General features: G+C 40.1%; 2 protein-coding genes across 28 annotated transcripts in view; both read right to left on the bottom strand.

The window, feature by feature from the left end:
* Positions 1-13,223, bottom strand: part of KIF1B (kinesin family member 1B) — an 84,124-nt gene extending 70,901 nt beyond the window's left edge. For 12 of the 21 annotated variants that reach the window (XM_071767122.1, XM_071767123.1, XM_071767124.1 and 9 more), the window contains exons 1-2: positions 12,845-13,212; positions 7,345-7,531 (exon numbers count right to left, since the gene is read on the bottom strand). In XM_071767122.1, the coding sequence (XP_071623223.1) occupies positions 7,345-7,450 (106 nt within the window). In that variant the 5' untranslated portion in view covers positions 7,451-7,531; positions 12,845-13,212. Of the gene's footprint in view, positions 1-7,344; positions 7,532-12,844 lie in introns of all 21 variants that reach the window. The other 9 variants (XM_071767115.1, XM_071767117.1, XM_071767119.1 and 6 more) reach the window with 4 other exon arrangements.
* A 4,423-nt stretch (positions 13,224-17,646) lies between these two features.
* The window catches only part of UBE4B (ubiquitination factor E4B), a 38,496-nt gene continuing 34,606 nt past the window's right edge, over positions 17,647-21,536 (bottom strand). For 6 of the 7 annotated variants that reach the window (XM_071767343.1, XM_071767339.1, XM_071767341.1 and 3 more), the window contains 3 exons: positions 20,771-20,945; positions 20,349-20,495; positions 17,647-18,973 (listed from right to left, as the gene is read on the bottom strand). In XM_071767343.1, the coding sequence (XP_071623444.1) occupies positions 18,912-18,973; positions 20,349-20,495; positions 20,771-20,945 (384 nt within the window). In that variant the 3' untranslated portion in view covers positions 17,647-18,911. Of the gene's footprint in view, positions 18,974-19,773; positions 19,840-20,348; positions 20,496-20,770; positions 20,946-21,536 lie in introns of those variants that run through there. The other variant, XM_071767340.1, reaches the window with a different exon arrangement.

Here is a 21,536-nt window from a genome sequence, read left to right as displayed (position 1 = left end):
TGCTGCCACATCTGTCAATGCTGAAGGCACAAAGCCTCTTTAATTTCTGCATATGAAAGAAAATGAGGTTTCATCTCATGAAAGAGGCTTCACACCAGCCTCAATTATTCTCCTAGTGGCAGCAGTGACCTACACAGAGCACACATTCCTACCAAATGCCAACACATATTAAGAGATAAAAGCTAGCAAAAGAGGCACTGTCCTGTCTTCACTTTTGTTCTCATTAATCATTGGTAAAGGAATAGGATGAGATTTTAAATGCTAGTCTAGACAGAACTTTGGAACATCCAGGGAAATCTGGTATTTACGAAATAATTGCATTTTCTGTGCCTTCTTCAAACTCTATTTCAATCAATAGAATGTGTCTGAATAATCCATTTAACCAATATAAAGGATCTGAGGCTTTCAGAAGTGAGACCACAGGACCATATGAACATTAAATGTACGGTCTCTTAAAACTCATGAGCCTGGAAAATATATCTGCTCCATCTGTAGACTGGAATGACAACAATGGGAACACATTGGTTACTGAGAGCAGGGTGGAGCAGGCATTCTTTATTTGCTGGAACGTGAGTAACACCCCAAAGACACATTTAATACTGGCTTCTTTCCTAGGCATACGTTGCAATCAGATCTATGGCTATAGTGGTTTTACAAGACAGACTTTCAGGGTTGTTATTACAAGAGATAAATGAAGGGAAATGGACACTTCCAGCTTGTAAAGCAGTGCTTGCTTTTCAAAGCATTGTTTGCATTTTTCAAATCATTAAAAGGGAAGGAAACCAAGTAGAAGCTAAGAACAGCTCATTTGGAATTCAACCGGATTCTCTCCTCACTGTGGAATTTCAAGCCTGTACTGGGAGAAAGGTTGGCTGGGGGAGGGAGTCAGGCTCAATAGCACCAGAGCAAGGCAAAAAGCTCACAGAAGCTGCTAGAAAGCTGCTCTCATCCTCAGCTGCTCTTGCAGATCCAAGTGCTATAAATACCATCTCTACAGCTGGTGTTCTGCATGCCAGCAGGCTCTGCACCAAGCGGGACTGAGTCGAGCCTCACAGAACCACCCAGCAGAGAAGCTGAACCAAACCATCCCCAAACTGCCAACTGATTACCTGGAACCCTCCTGGTGCAGAAGATGCAAATCAGGGCTGCACGTGCAGCTAAGCCAAGCTCTAGGAGGTGAGATGAATTCCTTCTTCAGAGCAACATCTCCCCTCATCCCCTGCTTTTACTTCTCCAGGAGTCTGAGGCCTTCTCCAAAGGCCCCTTTGACCTTCAGATACTTGCCAACATTCAGAGACATCACGTAGCACTGGGACCCTAGCAGATCAGTTCTGCCAGCCTCCATGTCTTGAAGGATTCATGTAGCAAAAATATCCAATTCTAAAATTAGTTCCCATTGACAATTTGCGTTGTCTTCTACTTTCATACTGAAAGGTGGCACAAAACCCAAGCATTTCATAAAAATAATTATCCCTTAAGCCCTAGTTCTGTGGCAGTGGACACTAATTCTGAAGGGGAAGCATTTCACATAGTTTACTCATCCCTGACCACAAGCTTCTGGGTTTATTACTAATATTATCTCTCTCTACTCTAGTTCTGTACTAACTCCATAACAGTTTTTCAAAAAGTAGCTCCACTGCATTTAGCATTAGCAGGAATATCCTCACCATCCCACGGTCTTGCTCCAGGCCCATCACTTGTACCTCTAACATTTAAAAATCATGAAATGTTCATCTTCTCCCACCTCCCCAAAGCCATCTTCCAAACCAGATTTTTCCTTCAAGTTATTTTTATACAATCATGTGAATAGCTTTAGCAGGAAAACCAAGCATCTTAAACATTCTAGGTTTTTCTTCTTCTTCTTCTTAAAAAAACCCAAAACAAAACAAAACAAAAACAACAAAAAACTTAACCAACAAAAAAAAAAAAAGAAAACCCAAACATTCAAGACTTGTAACAAAACCTGTGACCTGTCAATACTATAGGGTATTCCAAGAGAGTGATTAGGCAGATTTAGGGACAGGCAACAGAAATCCCTAACCCTACAAAGCACAAGGAGCTCTACTGTTTATATGCAGAGTTTTGTCTTGTTCAGCACTACCTGTCACCATTTCCTGGCTCCCACTCCTACGGTGACTCAGTACTATTAGAAAAAAAAACAAAGATGCAAAAACCACTCCCCACCAAGCTCCACTCCTGGAACAACTATTTAAAGAGAATAGCAATTGTCTCCATTTTCTCTTTGAGACAAACTTGCATCCAAGCCTTGTGTAGTCTGTTACAGGACTTGCAACAACTGGAGTAATTAGCAGCAGGACAACCACTAGAACAACTTGGGTAAACTCAATTGTTGTCACTTCCTTCAAACCAGTTCCCAATTCAACCTCAATTGCAAGATAATTCATGTATCCTCCACCTGGCACAATTTATCTGCCCAGAAAATAGCCTGGTTTGATAACACATCTGCCATGAATGCAGTGCAGTATTAACATCTTGGACAAGCATTCATTTAGTTTTAACCACAGTTACGAGGACTTCCAGACCACAAAATCAGGGTAGGGGTTAAGTGACTTCTTCTCCACTTCTGTTTCTTTTCCCAAGACAATCCCATCAAGCTGTGTGTGCAAAAACCCTGCATGAGATTTGCTTTTAGAACAAATGCCTTTTGTCAAGCACAAGTCATCAAAATGGGATATGCTTGCCTTTTTGAGATCCCCAAAATTATTCATTTTCAGAAGACAGACTGAGAGTCAGGACTGAAATCTATGAAAATTAATCCTCCCACCAGATTTGATACATTAGTTGAAAATCTCTCCTCAGGAGAAATAAAAAAGTAGTAAAGCTTTAGGTAGAGACAAGTACAATGAATTCTCTTCCTTGCCTTTCCACCTATGTGCTACATAAATTCCCATTTCTTTACTACCTATATGTACTCAGTGTTAGTCTAAATAAAAGACAGTTTCCTATAATGACTTTTCTCATCAGTAATTTAGACCAAAGATTATTTTCATGGTACAAGTTCTTCAGTGGAACATTCTGAACTATGCTTACAGAACAATACTGCAAGGGGGTGGAAGGAAAATGAAAAATTGTACTTATTCTCCTGGAGGCATAAAAACACAATAGGGTTTCTCTCCCATTCAGTGTGTCTTCTCATTCATAAATCAGTTAAAAATTAGATCAGAAAAGAAAACAATCAGCAGATCATACCTCCCCCTCATATTAAGATGAAGCTTCTTTGAAAGAGGTTACTAGTTTTTAGAGACATAAATCAAAAGCCTTTTAAGCTAAGTTCTGCCTTTCCACCCATTTTTATTTTGCTCCACAACAATTGCAAAGAGCAGGGCACGTTTTAAAATTAAAAAAAAAAATAAGTTAAGAAAACATCTAAACAAAATAGAAACTCAGATATTTCTGTTTTTTTAACTTACATATTTAGGTTTAGACCATAAGTTTATAAAACCTTAGAGAGGGAGAAAACAAACAGCCATAAAAGAATTATTTTTTTTTCTCAGCCTCTACAAATTAACTCCAGAATGCCTTACAAGGTTTTTCTGATGCCAAGGATGCCTGCTTGAGAACCTAATTGCCATATGTCCACAGCAGCAGCTGTGACTATTGTTACTGGCAGATGGGCCCACTCCACTGTGCTTATTTTCATTAAACATTCCATACCTTAAGCACTCCACAAAAGAACCTTCCAGCATCACCAAGACTATTACTCAGTTAAAATCCAAATAGGTAATTTGCAGTCCTAACCTTAGGATCCAGTTCCACTTTTATCTTTCAAGATAATCTAGACTAGGCAGGTGGATTTCTATGTTAATAGGATTTATGTAGAATCAGAATATTCAATAATCTCAGGTGAATTATGGTTTGAGAACCTTGTTTTATTCTGTCACTGTCACCCACAAAATGCTAAAACCTAACTTCATTCATCTAGTGCACAATTTATATAAAATAAATTGCAGATGACATATTCCATGTAGGATACTTCCTTATTTTTTATTTTTGTCCTTCATTAGTTTAGTTTTCTACATACTTATTCACCTCTTTAAAATAGGCCAGCTGGACTCTAGTGGTGAAGATCTAAATGCAAGCTACTAGCTTGAACCTCTGCTTCATCTTAATTTGTTTTTATTGATGAATTATTTACAGATATGATTATCAAATCACTTCCATAAAATAAAATTAAATTAAAAAATCAGAACCAACAAAAACAAACAAACAAAACCCACAGAAAGCACAACACTAGAGAAGACTCCAGGCATTGAACAGCTCAGCTTTTCATTTCAATGACCCAAGAGACAACTGGAAATGTGGTTTCTAAGCTGTTATGTTTCTAAACATGATACAAGAATAACTACAAGACCTAGTAACACACAAAATACTCTTACATCCATAGCTCTGCCTTCATCCTATGAAGAGTTACAGTAGAATCTTCCTCACAGTCACCACAAAACTAGTAATTAGTGGACAGGCAATAAATAATTAATACATTGTGAGTAAGATGCATTGCTGTAAATTATTCTGAACAAAAACAAAACAAAAGTAAAAGAGCAGGAGATAAAAGACAAAATATATCCAACCAACATCTGCTGACAACCACGATCTATTCTTGAATTATTCAGTCCAAAAAGCTGCTTTTGGGTTTGGCCTAGAGCTCAGTGAACCAGGTATCCAGCAATCTAAAGAAAATTTGAAAGCCAAACTTTTAGCAGTATTATTCAAGTGGATACCATCTGCAAGTAGATATGATCTGAGCAGCACAGGCCTTCTGCCAAAATACCAGCCCTTTGATGCAGTCAGCACATGTGAATTCAGCTGGACTGCAGAATTTCCTTTTCACAGCACATATTTTCAAAACATAGAGACTGACAATTCTTTAAGTGCAAGATACTATATTACTACAGATCAATACATTTGCAAACTTAAAGGAGGGGGGCAAAAATACACCTGTCATCTTAGTGTACTAAACAAAATGAAGATTAACAACATGTTCCAAGTACCAATTTCAGTATTTTCCATCCCTCTGACAGGAAAACAGAAGTTGTGCTTAATCATAGTAAGTGCTGTAGAAGCTTTCTTTTTTCTGTGATAATGACATTACAGATAGAACTGTAAAAGGCTACATCATTTTTACACACTAAAAAATAATTAATGATGGAGATCTACTATGGACCTTCATTAAAGGCCTTGATCTTGCACAAAGAAATTACATAACCAGTAGATAGGATAACTATTTCCTGTAGGAGACATCAAATCCACGATAAAATTACACTTGGTTTGCTTCAACACAAGGCTCAAATGTGTAACAAAATTGAGAATAAACTATCTAACCCAGGAGGATGCTCTGGTGCAAGCCCAGTGTGAGTGACAGGCACTCCCAAAAGCTGCAGATAGCCAAATTCACACAAAAACTGACAAACAAAAGCAGCACAACAGGCAACAACCCTGGTGGCATGGCAGCTTCAAGAAGTTCTGCCATTAGGGATGGCAGAAAACACTCATTTCTCTCATACAATAATTTTTAAAAAGCCATAAATGGAGTACACCTGTGATGCACTTTGTCATCTGTGTCTTTATGCTGTTTTCTTAAAATTATTCCAAGCACTTTGCCTCAGTTTCACCACAATGGAGGCTCAGCCAATAAACTTACAAAACCTGGACAAAGTTTAAACTCAGAACCCACAAAAGTTTTTGTAGAAAAGTTTGGTCAATCAATGCATAAAGAATTAAAGTCCAAGTAAGAGCCACAACCCCTTCTCAGCTACCAGACTCCACACTGTCTCATCCATCCTATTCATCACAACAGTCCATTAGGCTTTAATTCCAAGATAAGGGAACTTTAACTGTCTCAATGGTTTAAAATAGTCACTGCCCAATGTTTCAGCCTCTCAGATTTGTGCCCTGTCAACTCGATCAGTGCATAAGTGAAAAAAAAAACTTCTCAGAGGCAAGATATCTAAGCCTTGGCCCTGTCACCAACACATTTGAAACCATGAAGCAGGAACTCCCTAGGCTAGAATTACCACTGAATTCCCTTTATTTTGAAATTGCAGCATCAGATATGAGAGTCAGATGCAGTAATGTTACTTTCTGTAGTGAGTTTTCAGCCAACAAATTTGATGTTAATAATAAGCTCACTAATGTGACTGTGAGGCTGCAAACAGTGAGGAACTATGAAAAAGAAAAAACCCTTGGCAAATAGAGCTGCAGTACTTGTGCCCTCAAATCTAACATGCAGCCTAAAAGCATACCAGAAGAATTTCAGCTTGAAGTTATGTGCATCAGACAACTTTGTTACTAAGATCCTCTAAAGAAAAGATTTGTGCTCAGCTTCTTTCCCCACCTTCTTCCTATCTTTTATTGTATGAACCCCGTCAGTTCAACAAACAAAATTACTGCTCTATTGCTTTCTTCTATATTTCTCCTCTAAAGAGGGAAACACAGGGAAAAAATAGCCCACAGATTTTAAGAATATATCTATGTACTGCAACTGATGATTCCTTTCCCACCTCCTGTAATGGCCCCTGATGACTTAAACCTGACCATCTGTCCTATCACCCATCTTGTATCAGAGCCATCAGACTCAAATAGAAGGCTGCAGATTACAGCATTTCCATAGCAAAAAATACAGCAATAGCTCCAAAGAAATTTCCCATTAGATAAATCAGGAAATATTTTTCTCCTTTTAAAAGCTTTTTCTACACAAGATTAATTCTAAGCACTTTTTTGAAAGCCAACCCCCCCCAAAGGTTTCTTTGGGCAATATTCCACATAAAATCTGAAGAATTTACTGCACTGAAAAGCAAGCTCTCTTCTGTATGATTCCTCTCTTTCAATGAAACCATAAACATTTTTTATATGTAAACATTTTATATAATACAAATGACCACAACCAGGATGTAAATTCTATTGCTAAAGAAGGCTGAAGCACAATCTCAGCTAAAAATAAAATAAAGGGAGGAGAGTGAATGCAACTCCTTTTTATTAACAACGAGTAAACACTTAAGCAATCAGACAGCAAAGTTACTCTGCTCTTGGGAGTGTTAATTCCTACAGCTACAGAGCAAATGAGTCTCCTTTATTACCTAATAATGAAAAGCTACCAGAAGAGCAGCAGTTTACAGATCTGGCTGTTACTCTACACATGACCAATAACACTGCAGCAAATGTTTTTAATACTGCTTTGATCTGAAGAAGCATGTAAAAAAAATAATCTAATCAATAAATGATGTGACCATCTTCATTTTCCCATAGAAGAGTCTGTGCCTCCAAACTAGACTTCACCAAAATGAAGAAACTGATTAAGACCCCCTTGTGAGATTAAAATCAACTTACTTGTTGAATTGCCTTGCATCTGGATGATACATTTGGATTCTTTGCTGGTTTCTCGGGAATTGAAGGGCCGGACCCGAACAGCCACCTTCACTGAAGCCCCCGACATCCTGGTTGCTTGTAGTGCAGTCAAGAAATCAAAAGCAAAGGGGTCGAGAGTATTTCAAGTTATCCTTTTGGGTGGAGTTTTCTAGAGAGAAAAAAATTCAATGTTGTTATTTACAGCTATTGCATTGAAGATGTTGATAATATTTGGGAAGTTCCCAATTGTTTGAGAACTTCCAATTTCACTCTCCAACCATCCCCTCCCCCCAAGCAGTCACTTCTGAGAGAGAAATGGAAATACACCTGCACATTGGCTCCCTAGTCAAAGATTTCTGTCATCTAAAGCAGTTCTTTTGAAGTGTACAAACAGATTTGTTTTCATTACTTGGTTTTCTTCCCAGAAAGCATGGACACCAATACCAAACTGCAGATCTGGTTGCAACATGTGCTAGGCTTAACCTAGCAAAGATAATTTTAGAAGTAAAGCAACAGCTCCTTAGATTTCAGCATGAGCTGAAACACCATACACTACATGTCCTGGTTCTCTAGCTGTCAACCCTTGCTGCCACAACACATCAGCTGTAATATTAAAACTAACACAAGTGTGATGGGCTGTATCACACTGACCTTCAACACACACCATCTCAGAGGAAAGGGTGTAGGCAATAACCTCAAAGAACCCTTTGCAGCCTTAGCAAAGTCCTCTTATCAAAGGATAAAAAAACCTCATTAACTAATTGTATATCTAGAGATTAAAGTACACACTACTCTAAAATATATTGCCTTCAGGGTAAATATTACTATTATCTTCAGTAAATTCATTATCAAACCTTTGTTTAGCACCTACCACATGCAAATGATGGAGCACTTTAGTTGGCAGGAAAACTATTCAGAATACCCACAATAAAAACTTTAAGGCACATCCAAGACAGTATTGCAATGGACAGTTAATAAAGATCAGTTCAGTGCTATAGCCCTCAACCAAAGTTTTCCATTAGAAAAAGTTTTTCAGTCTGCAATTTTCAGTCTACAATTAAGCAGTTTTACTGCCACAGGAAGCTGTCAGTAGTGAAGTTAAACAGACTCAAAAAGCAATTGGAGAGATTCAAAGAAAAAGCAATCAAGGTCTAGTGAAAAGCTACCTCCCTTGGCTAGGAAAGCCTCCGTGGCACAGACTCTTAGAACCTGGCTGGTTATTCTGAAAAAACATGATTACATGGTTGATTTATCTTTATATTCTAAATAGTGGCTACAGCCACTTCTGAGGTCAGGATTCAGGGTTTGGTCTGACTCAGTGCAGCCATTTCTATCTTCAATCTGAATTAAGATGGGCAGAAATCTAACCTGCAAAGTCACCTGGAAATCTTGACACCTTCCTTGATGGTTATCAACAGACATATCCAAGGAAATGTTCATTTCAGGGTTGTATCACAGTGCCACGGAAGTACAAAACTTACTAACAGACCTAAAGCAGAAGTATTTCAGTTTAAAGTGAGTTCTGTGGCTGGTAAAAAATACTGACACATGCTTAATTCAAGTTATGACACATCTTCACATGGTAGAAAAAGTTTTTAATAAAAGTGCATTACTTCATTAATGCCATCACATGGTGAAGGCAGAAATTAAATTACTCCACCAAGCAGAAGAAGTAATTTAAATCACTCCTTATTAAAGCAGGTACCTGAGGTATCTCACCAGACTACACGAATAAGAAAGTCTTTTAGGAACAAGCCAACTGAATTTCAATGTCAGTGCCAGAGCAAACTGGTACAACAATAATCCAGGAGACAGTCTACTTCAGGTTAGCACAGAATTTTAAGAAGTTCCATGAAAAACTTAAAACTAAAATAGAGCACAGAATAATGGGACTGGTTTTGCATGGTCTTCAAAGTTTCACAGAGACTCAGGTGTTCAGGACTGCTTTCTTTACTCTTCCTCAAAGGTGCCTACTTTTTTGTATAACAAATTGTATCAAACATGTAACTTGTTTGTAAACCTTCCCTTTGAGATTTTTCTTCTCCCTTCTTAACAAAGCCTTTGTCCTCACATGAAACAGAAGTGACAGAACTAATCCTGATATATCCCACCAGTATTATTCAACTGACTGAAAGTTTCTGCTAGAAAACAAGGGTGTTACTGCACATGGCTACTAAACATTCTGCTTATGAAATACAATTTAAGATGTCCATCCAGTATAAAATCCCTGTTATTATCAAGTCCATAGTGACACAGTTTCCTTTGTCAGATTGCAGAAAAAGGTGTGTGGGTGGAATTTTCATAGGGTGTGGCTCATCACAGAAACCTGACCTGACTTCAAGCTTACTGGTTCTCACCTACTTTTCCCCACCTATCCAAATAAAGGCTAAAACCATGATTTTGTCAGCTTCCCACAAGGACCAATCAACAGAGGTAAGGTCACTGAAAGAATTATTAGTTTTTTAAAGAAAACAAAACCCAACCCAATGCATTCTTTTAATATTATTATGAAATGAAGGAAGCTTATTTTCCCTTCTTGTTGAAGAGTCCCCCACACAAAGATTTTTTTTTCCCTGATGTTTTCATAGAAATATTTCTCAGAGTACTATATTTATTTCTACAGGTAACTAGCATATCTAGGAAACTGGCAAACACAAGATAGGAGTGAAAGAATCCACAACTTTAAAAAAAATAGAATTCAGAGTATGAAAGCAGAAAAAGCATGATGCCAGAGACTCCATATGCACAAGCTAAATGATAGCCTTGTCTGAAACACAGCTGCCAAGAAATTCTTATGGAACAGGTCAAAAAATCACTGACAACAGCATAAAAAATTGACTGCTAGACTTTTGCAATTACCAACTTCTCCCAGCCCCAGCTTTTGTGCTCATAGAAAGTTAAATGTGTTTATTTTAAAACTCATTCATCCTCAAGTCTACTGCTTTTCATAGCTAAAGTAAAATGTCTACTTGCAGTTGCACATAAATTTCAGATGTCTTGAACGCTACCTCACTATGCAGGATTTAATTTTCCCTAATTAGGAAGTGAAAACAGATACATTTTTCCAAGCCTCACATAAATTTTAAGTCGCAGAGGTTTTGAGAGCTGTTGGGTTTTTGTTTCACAGATCAACCACTTTAACTGGTTGTAACATTTTATAAAGGCGGTATTGCCCTCATCATCCCGAATGATAACGAAGTTACAAAGCATCACAGATAAGAAAACTGCAACTGGTTTTTCAGGGGTCACATTTCCCAGCAGTATCGCTTTCTGTGATACAGTAACAGAGCCTGCAGAGTGGCAACAGGAGATGTAACTTGCAACAGAGCAAAACAAAATACGCAACACAGCCTTTGAGACAGATTTAGAAGAACGACCATTATTATAGGCTTAGAATCTTGCCATCCCTGCTACATGGAATCCTTCTCCTAATGTTTTTGAAAGAGCTCACTCCCTGTGTAGATTTCAGCATTTAGTCTGTCTGAACCCAGTCAGGATCCAAGTAAAGAAGGGAACTGCATGTTTGAATCCCTGACATGCTCTATACCACTGCCTCTTAAACAGGTGTTAGATAACATCTGAGCTCGATCAATAAAGCACAAAGCAAATCCTACTTATTAATTTTACACTTCTTTTAAGCTATTAGTAACAAATATCCACCCTGTGAATCACACAGTGAGGTTTTAATATTGCAGTGTGTAGCTAAACAAATATTCTAAATATCATGTCTGTTTTCTGTTATTCCAGCTGACAAACCCAGAGCTGTTGGTCAATCACTCCTCCCCAAGCACTTGTAACTAGATTGGGACTTTCACAAACATGTTTCAAGAAACAAGCTCTTCATTAAGACTTGGATCTTCAGACCCTATTCTGGCAAAACAGTTTATATGCAGTGTTAAAATATAGAACATAAATTTTTAAAATAGAGTTACAAGCAGAGTGGGGATTTAGACTCAAGTTATTATTTATATATCCCATAAGTTTGCAACAGGTTCAAGGTGGTTACAAAATCAATGTTCAGAATCTGTATCTCTACATTTAAATAAAAAAAAAATAAAAACAAAACCCAAAATTAAAAAGCCTATCACAAGATCACATCACAAAGAAGCACCACTTAACATTGTATCATATTTGCACAGGAATGTCTACCAGAGAATGTGCTAACTTTTAAAATAATTGTGTGTATCTTAATCAGTACAACAGCTCTAAAGAAGGAAAAAGAACAAAGGTAAAGATTAGTTTATGGAAAGTTAGTGAAACAGCTGTTCAGAGCAGTGGGGGGTTATGGACAAGAGGTCCACAGTGAATCCAATTTTAGGTCCTGCACTAAAGATCAGGTAGTGATGACAGTCTGAGGTATCAGCTGAACTCACATACTAGCAATTGCTATTTTTGTACTAAGTCAAGATGCCAGAGAAAACAGAGGTGTGGAACTTGGCAATGCACAGAAAATCTGATGGTATAAACATATAACAATTTATCAACACACCAATGCACCGGGTCGTGGAATAACAAAAAGAAGCTGAGCTAAGAAGAAGCTGGAAGTGAAGAGAAATTCACTTTAAGATTTGGTATCAATGTATTTTAACATGTTGGAGAAGAGATACAAATTCACCCTCTGCTTCTGGCGAGTTCTGCCTCTCCAATCTCAGTTTATTACCCATATTCTGCCACTGACCCCAAAAACTAGCAGGCCTGTCAGGCTGTCTCCTGATGCCTGCCTCCTGACTTGGCTCACAGAGGATTGTCAGATCATCATCCCAACATGGCTGCCTCAGTAATTGTGCTGTACTCAATCCAGGGGCAGATCCACTACCCACAGGTCCACAACAACAAGGGAAAAAGAAAAAAAAAAAAAAACAAAACCAAACAAAACACAAACAAAAACCAACCCAAAAAAACCAACCCAACCCAGAAAACCACAACCCTTCTACATTCTTGCATCTTCCAGCTGGTTGAGGGACTACACCTCCCTCCTGAACAAGCAATCATCGCCTCCGCCTTCAGCTGAGATAGAAAGGAGAAAAAGGACGGCGAAAGGCGGGAGATATCGGCGACCCAAAGAGCGGAGAGGATTCAGATGAGGAAAAGGACGGGAAGCGGCTGCACCGCCATGGCTCGGAGCGCCTGGGGGAAAGGGGAAGGGAAGGTCCCAAGGGAGAAGTAATGCATCATGCAGATGCAGGAGAGGAGAGGCCGAGCCGGGCCCCACGCCCTTGTGCCGCTGCCCTGACAGCTCCGGGGCACCTCGGCCTGACAGCGCTCCCTATTCCCCCCCCTTCCACTTCCCGGGCCCCATCCCACCCGTCGCGCCCCTCCGCCTTCCCCCAGCCGAGCGGCTGCGTAAAGCAGCAACCCCCACCTCCCCCCCACCGCATTACGGCATCCACCCCACCCCCGCCCCGGCACCGAGCCCTTCCCCTGCTCGCCTCCCCCCGCTCCGCCGTCGGAACGAGTTCCCTCAGCGCAAGCCGCCCCTCACCTGGGGACGGGCAGGGGGATCCGCAGGACGCGGGGAGTGCGCGGCCGCCGGCGCTGTCAGCAGCTGGGCAAGGCGGAGGGGCCGGTGAAGCAGCGCAGCGCGGGGCGGAGGAAAGAGAAGAGCCCGGGCATCGCCATCACGCTTCGCCGCCTCCACCGAGGCTGGGAGACGACGCCGCCGCTGCTCCCCCCCCTTCCCGGCCCGCCGCCGCTTGGAAGGGAGCAGGAAGGAAGCGGGAAGGGCGAGGGAGGGAAAGAGGGAGGGGAGAAAGGGGGAGGGAGGAAAAAGAAAGGCCGCGCCGGGAAGAAGGAGCGCAGCGGAGCGCACCCCACAGCGCCGCTCCCACACTGACAGGATCGCGGCGCTCTGCGCCCGAGCCCGCCCCCGCACGGGGAGGAACGCCCGGCAGCCAATGGCAGCGCGAAGCTGCCCCCTCCTCCCTTTATCCCACCAATCGCCAGGCGCAAAACCGGCTCCTGCCCGCCTCCCGCCGTGCCAATCACTGACTGACAGAGCCGCCAGCCAATCAAAGCTTGGGAATGCCCGTCCGCAGTGACCACGGCCGCGCCTCCCTCTGAGTCACTCCCTCCACCGAGCCTCGGGGACACGGGGGATCGGTGCTTCTGCTCCCGCAGCCAATCAGAGCTCGGGACGGAACGCGCGTCTGACCCCGTTAACCAATAGCGAGCGGCGGAGGGGAGCGGAGCCGCCTCACCGCCCCGCAGCCGCGTGTCCCTGCGCCGCACCTGAGGCGGCGGCAGAGAGGGGTGAAGACGCGGGGAGGAATTGGGCTTTTGTGACTAAAAAAATAAACTTTTTAATGCTTTTCGCGGGATTCAGGGAACCTGTGGAGCCGGTAGGTCTGCCTGCCTGCCGAAAAACGCCGGCTGAAATCGCGAATTCGCCAACTCGCGGCCAATTTCAGTGGGATTCGGTAGGATTGTGAGTCCTGAGCAAGGCAGGATCATGGTAGTTCTTGTACTTTCAATGATTTGTGCGTGTTCTCGTAGTAAATATTTATTTTTGTGGCAACAACTTATAAAGTTCCTTCTATTAGTACTTCGGTCATTTCTCCTGATAGGATCAGCTTGTGTTTAATCCTTTAAGTGTCTTAAAGAAAACAGCATGACATATAATAACCTTAATTACATGTTTTCCATACACACACCACCATGGACAAAGGGATTTAAGCTACCGAAACCATTTGGGACTCCAGACTTTTGCTCAAAGGCACCCACACAGTCGAATCTTAACTGTATCTCTTGTTCTCCCCATTAGTTTCAGGTTTTTTGGAGGATGAGTTATTAGTTTCTTTCAGCAAAGTAACTTTTCCCCTTTGTCAGCCTCATCTGGCCTGCAAGTTATCTGTAATTATGCCTGTGAATGCAAAACCCTGACAGTACATAAGTGGTTTGTTGGGAAATAATGCTGCAGAACCATCAAAGAAATAATAGAGGATTTTCATATGTAATAGCAAATACCATTTTTTGGAATTGGAAGACTTCCTATTGATGAAACATAAGATTTAGGGGTGTTTTAGTGTGGTATAGCCATGCTAACTTCTGTCTAGGGCCAGGAAGAATTAGGTGAGCTGTAATTTCTCTGAAAACAAATAATAAAAAAACCTCACCACAAACTCAAAGCCCCAAACCCAGCGTTTTAAAATCCTCTGCAATCTTCAGAATAATGGGGATGTGCTGTAGTCCCCCCATGGTAACAAACAGTGGGGTTAATTCTGCTTCACCCAAGTTTGGGTTGTGTGTTTTAGAGCAGTGGTTGCTGCATCACTCTCATCCCAAGTTTGGAGTGGACTCCCATAGAATGTTCCAGTTTGTTAATTTGGTTGTTTGCTTACTGAGTCTTGAAAATTCTGCTGGAAAAGTGGGAAAGGGAACGTGACCCATGCTGTATAGCATCTGGGAGGTCACTCAGTGCAAAGGGAGGCAAGAGGAAAATTGTTCTTTAACAATTTCCAATCCCAGGATGGAGTTGAATGGTGGTCAGGTTCTTAAGGCAGTCCTAGTCTAGCTGGTTCTGGTGCCTTTTTAATTATAGAACTTAAGCATTTTATCTCAATTTAATTAGACTAGCTTCCTCCAGATCAGTTTTGAAAGTCAGGTCTCCTTGGATAGTGCAGAATTAACGTATTAAAAAATGTATTTAAATTGAATTCCAGTGCAATGAATCTGCTTATGAATTCTGCATATGAATCCTGCTTAAATTGAATCCATTCTCTCCCAGGCACAGAACAATTCTTATTCCTTTCATGTTTCTGACCAGTACCATCTAACCCTGCAAAACAGCAGAAACCCCCCCTGCAAGTGTGTGTGCTTGCTAACTAAAATTTAGACCTTTCTTGTCAAGAAAATACTCACATAATGAAGGTCCCCAGAACAAGAATTTGGAGGATTAATACACAAGAAAAACGAGACCAAGTAGGACTGTGGCAAAATCTCTTGTATTCACCAGTACAAATAATTATAGTTGGGTTACTCACATCACAGAGATAAGCTCCCCCAGACTGGGAAAATACAGGAAAGGGATGAGTTTAAGCCAAGCAGTAATGGAAAGAAAGACAGGGAGGGTGTAGTACACTGCTCCTGGGGGTTGTTGCTAGCTAAAGCAGCATTGTCATCCTGCTATTAACAGCATTAGGCTGTCCTTGCTGCCAGCAGGGAAGAGATGACAGGGATGTAAATTGTGCTGTTATGCAAGGGTAAATTGTGATATAATAGAATCAATTGTACTGAACTGTTTTGCTATAAATTCAGAACTTGCCCCAGTAATTTCTCCAGTCACATAACTAGAGGGCAAGTAAAGGCCAGCAGTACTATCTTCTAACTTCAGATTTTCCTAGAAAAGCACTTTTTTAATGTAAATTATCAGTCCTTGGGATGAGCTCTTCAGATTCTGCAGATATATGCAAACAAAGGAAATTTGATCAATTGAGATTTTGTGTGCTCCAGCATAGAAGTCTCTGTATTGTAATTAGGTTAGAGTTGGATTGAATAAAGGTAAAAGACATGGTAGCAAGGGAGGGAAATTACAGAAGCCTGGAGGTGGTATTAAATTAATTGAACTAACAATTGTCAGAACTGGGATGCTTTTGGGGGATATTTATTCTTAATCCAATACTAACTTCAGCTTTCATTTTGTTACTCCTGTGTCTTCTGTCCACTGGAAGACAGGGGTTTGACAGCAAGTGTAGTGGTGTCAATTGCTCCCATCAAATACATTTCCTTATTCTCTCCATAAATGCTGAATTTGGGAGCATGTTTGTCTAAATTCACACCTTAGGAATACTTGACACTGTCTCAGATAAAATTGTTTTAGCCACTTAATGTTAACCTTCATGTGTTCTGTTGTATCTGCACGGAGACATTTTCAGGTGATAAATGCATCCCATACTTAGACAAAACAGTTCAGGAATGCAGTTTGCTATTTATATTCCTCAGGTCAAAGTCTGATATGATGATAGAATAGATACAAATTCAGATTCTGAAGGGCATTGTCTTGATTAACACTTCCTATACCAAATATTTCTATTTTCTCCTGTCAGAAAAAATAAAAGAAGCATCTTGAATTTGCTCAAACGAGGCATTCAGAGTCGGTACAGTGCAATAAAAAAAATAGGATTTTCTTTTATACTTGCAGAATTTCTGGTAAAAAATTTAAATTGACAGCCTTTGATATTAATTTTAGCACTTCAAATGTGAACTGTCAGGACCTGCTCCAGAATAGCAGGTCCAGGCCCTGTACAGGGTACACTTAAGCAACTAGATTTTAGTTTTGGGATGGCTTCTTTCTGCCTGGGCTCTTCTCATTTTAAGACTACTCCTTGTTTCCACTGCATCCCTCCTAACAAAAGGTAGTGGTGGGTCTAATTGGTAATAACTGAAGAAAATTAGCAGATAGGATTTCTTCCTTCTTTTCAACACACTTAAAGTTTGTCAATGAAACTAAAAGCTGTTTGGTGTTAACTTACAGAAAAACAGCCACAATGTGAAACCATAGCAGTTATAAAAATAAATATTATTTGCTGAACTCTTGACATCCATCTAATAAAGTATAAATTTTGGGATGCTTCAAGAGATTTTGTGCTGCAGTCCTTAATAAAGAGATGACAGTGGAAGATTTAAGTTTTTCTTTACGTAGGAAATAATTACCTCTTTACTGATAAACAAACTGTAAAGCTACAGCCCACTGCCTCCCCTTAGGGCATGGCCAGAACCCACAATGGATTTGGATGCCAAAATGACAGCTTGCAGATGAAAGCAGAGCAGATTTCATTCTGTGACTTTTGAAGAGAGAGGGGGGGGGATCTGAATTTTTGGAAGGAGTGAAGGTGAAGGAACTAAAACCAGTCAGCAAGTTGGAACTTCTCTGTTCCAGGAGTCCACGCACACACAAACTGTGGAATGTTCCTCCCATCCTTAGGGAAAACAAACACAAGAACAGTAGCAGGGGGAAAAATTATTAAAAAAAGCCCACTACATCCTCACATTTTAGTTTAGAATTAGTTGCACATCCCAGAGGTCAGCACTAGGTTATATATAACCTCACCAGAACTCCCCCCAGAGCCTGTCACCAACTGTCATGGAGCTATGAATAGGAACAGGAGTCACACACTTGGGAACACTCATTAGGTTGAAGTATTCCTGATAGCAGCATGCCCAAGATTTTTTCTCATAATTTCCTAAATTATCTCCAAATCCCAAATCCCTATCAGCAAACCTAAACAAAGGGACCCAATCAATTGGATTTTTTTATCCTCTCACTGACACACAAAGACAAAGGAAACATTTCTTGCGAGTGTGTATCATTTATTGTAGTTCAAGAGTCAGGAATTGAACAGAAGACACAGCGAAAAAGAAAAGAAAAACAACCTTTTTTTTTTTTTTTTCTGACTGAATTTTAAAACACTGTGGTTGCAAATCCTTTTTAAAAAGGAAATTCAAGTATCATATGCAGGGGGCAGTAATACAAAAAATGTTCGTATTTTTTTTTTTATTCTTTTTTTTTTTAAAAATGTAGTTCTACATTTCCTGCACCCTTTCTGCTTTGGTAAGGCCAAGCCATGGATACAAATTGGTATGCAACATAAAAAATGACCCCTGCCCAAAACTGCAGCCTCCAAGAATAAAAGGATCTGCTCTCTGTGAACAAGCTCTAATGGCTCAGAACTGTCAGTTAGCATATTTAGTATCTGCAGCATTAAAAGAATGGATTTTTTTTTAAAGAGTCACTGAAATCCTGGTATTCCCACACATCTCATTCATGGCAGCTGTTTTAACATATTTCTGTCTGAAGGCTTTTCAAAAATACCAGAGCATCTAGAGCAAGATAAAGAGAAGGACCATTTCAAAGAACAGAAATTAAAATCCATGTGTGAAATCTTCACTTTTTTTGGAATGATCCTTGTGTCTGACACCAATTTAAAACCAAATATGCAAATATGTGTAATATAAAAATATGATCCCAAGAGTAATACTTTGTTGCAGGCACAGTTATCACACAGAATATGTTCTTTTGAGGGCAGGGGAACGATTTTGATTTTCAAAGGGATATTTTTTTTTTGCATTAAGAAAAAAAAAAAAGAAAAAAAAAAGAGCAGTGCAGGTTTGAAGGGTGGAAGAGGAAGAAGGGAGGGAAAGAGGAAAAAGTTACTTTAGCAGCAAAATGTCCAAGGTTCTAACCACAATCAAATTAATGGATATCTGGCTGTAAAAAATAAGGTTGAAGGGATGCTGCCCTGATCCATTCATCTTTGCTAAAATAATTCAGCTGTAAAAACTCCAAAATGTGACATATTGAAGGACAGTTTTGTAACATAAGCAACTTCCTAGCTTGTCCTCCAGGTTATTGACCATCGTTATCACTTAAATATATGTACAAGAATTAAGCTGCTTTTTCTCCTCGTCCACACGCGTCCCGTCACTCCGGGAGTCAGTGCCAGTGGGCGTGGGAATCCCATCAACAGCTTCCAAAGTGTGGCTGCTCCACTGCTCCCAGAACAGCCCATGCCCTGCTCTTCCCAGCCCTGGTGGCGTGCACTGCAAGGGAATTCTCAATGGTCAGCATTCTGCTTGTCTCTCATCCAGGCTTGGATTTGCTCTTTAAGTTCTGGCACTGATGGGGTAAAATAAAAGAAAGAAGAATAATTAAACTTAGCAGATCAATTATTGATCTTATTGCTTGTCTCTCATCCAGGCTTGGATTTGCTCTTTAAGTTCTGGCATTAATAGGGTAAAATAAAAGAAAGAAGAATGATTAAACATAGCAGATCAATTATTGATCTTATTGCTTGTCTCTCATCCAGGCTTGGATTTGCTCTTTAAGTTCTGGCACTGATGGGGTAAAATAAAAGAAAGAAGAATGATCAACTTAGCAGATCAATTATTGATCTTATTGCTTGTCTCTCATCCAGGCTTGGATTTGCTCTTTAAGTTCTGGCATTAATAGGGTAAAATAAAAGAAAGAAGAATGATTAGCATAGCAGATCAATTATTGATCTTATTGCTTGTCTCTCATCCAGGCTTGGATTTGCTCTTTAAGTTCTGGCATTAATAGGGTAAAATAAAAGAAAGAAGAATGATTAAACATAGCAGATCAATTATTGATCTTATTGCTTGTCTCTCATCCAGGCTTGGATTTGCTCTTTAAGTTCTGGAACTAATGGATAAAATAAAAGAAAGGAGAATGATCAACTTAGCAGATCAATTATTGATCTTATTGCTTGTCTCTCATCCAGGCTTGGATTTGCTTTTTAAGTTTTGGCACTAATAGGTAAAATAAAAGAAAGAAGAATGATCAACTTAGCAGATCAATTATTGATCTTATTGCTTGTCTCTCATCCAGGCTTGGATTTGCTCTTTAAGTTCTGGCATTAATAGGGTAAAATAAAAGAAAGAAGAATGATTAAACATAGCAGATCAATTATTGATCTTATTGCTTGTCTCTCATCCAGGCTTGGATTTGCTCTTTAAGTTCTGGCACTGATGGGGTAAAATAAAAGAAAGAAGAATGATTAAACATAGCAGATCAATTATTGATCTTATTGCTTGTCTCTCATCCAGGCTTGGATTTGCTCTTTAAGTTTTGGCACTAATAGGTAAAATAAAAGACAGGAGAATGATCAACTTAGCAGATCAATTATTGATCTTATTGCTATAAGAAAGCTGCTCATGACCAGCAATTTCTTCTCAAGAAACCTGATCAGGAGTATCTCCTGCTATTTTCTCCTCTATCAGTGCACTTGCTGCACAGCAAACAAATGACTCACTTGCCTCCCATAACAACATCCTTTAGCCCAGCAGTTATCAAGGCAAAACTGTGGGGTTTCTTCCCAGAAAAAGGGAAAACAAGATGGAATGAACTTTACTGTGCAAGTTTAGATGACAGAACCATTACCCCTACTGAGGCCTCACCAGTCTTTTGAAAGTATAGAGAACAAACTGCACACAAACCACTTCCCCCAGTCAGCAATTCCATCTTAAACAGATACCTGGTTCCAGCATATTTTCTGTCAGTGTCTGACGATTGAAAGGATCAGTGGAAGAGTTCAACAGATGCCTCAGGATGATTGATCTGTCCATAATAGTTCCAGATGGAAGCCTCACAGGATCAGTCATCAGAGTGTCCATCAGGGGATCTAAGGGCACAAGTGTCTGCTTATTAAATTGAAGACAATAGCTACAAACTTTATCTGCACACAAAAATAGGACTGGACAGAGCAAACCCAGGGAAAAAGAAAGAAACTCTTACATCTCTATGTTTACTTAACTATTTAATTGAAGTAGAGTGGGATGCAAGGCTTCACACCTGATACATAGGTTCTACTAATGTACACTCCTATATAGAATATCAAAGTAACAAAACAAATCCCTTTTCTCCTAAGAAAAGGAGTAGTTAGAAAATTCAACTTGCCTCTGAATTCATCCGGAGCATCACTGTAATCAATTTCTGCACGGGCATTCTTGGCAACAATTTCCTCCACTTTCTCTGCCAGCAGTTTGAATTTTTCTATTGCTATGGTTGACTTGATTCCAGCCTTTCTCATCTTTGAGATAACTTCCTCAAAGAGCTCTTTACTGTAGGACCTCTACAAGTAAAGCACAAAAAGACAACTTTGCTGAGCTGTGGTACCCTAACACACCACGCTGTAAGAATTCTACAGATCTTTTAATGCTTTTTTTAAAGCTTCAGAAGGGAGGCACCAGTGAAAACTCAACATTATGTCAGACAGAAGTAGCATCACATTTCATCCAGCCCCTGGGGCTGACTTACACTTTCTAACTGGTCCACTGGCACTGTGGAACTGTTCAGGGCCAAAGAGAACAAAAAAAAGGCAATATCCTCTAATGCAAATGAGTGAGCCACAAGAGAGGTTGGCTATAATTATCAGAACTGCTCCTTAGACAAGACATCTGCCTAGCCATTCCTGTCTGTATTCCTGTTTCACTAAGTCCTTGCTGAAAATATAGCACAAAATTGAAAGTTTTTTTTTCTTTCTTAACTTCTCTGATTATGTGGAAGGCAGTACTGGGAAAGAAGTGATTCTTTCTCCTAACCCAAACAAAACCAAGCAAGAAATCCACCCCATGATGTTGCAAAAATAGCAAGGCATCTCAGAGGGGAGCTAATACTTGCTGGAAACTTGCCAACCAAAGCAGTAAGAACTGTACAGCTGTAT

The sequence above is a fragment of the Heliangelus exortis genome, chromosome 23, assembly GCF_036169615.1.
Source record: "Heliangelus exortis chromosome 23, bHelExo1.hap1, whole genome shotgun sequence".
Taxonomy (NCBI): Eukaryota; Metazoa; Chordata; class Aves; order Apodiformes; family Trochilidae; genus Heliangelus; species Heliangelus exortis.
This window is presented reverse-complemented; position numbering and strand designations above follow the sequence as displayed.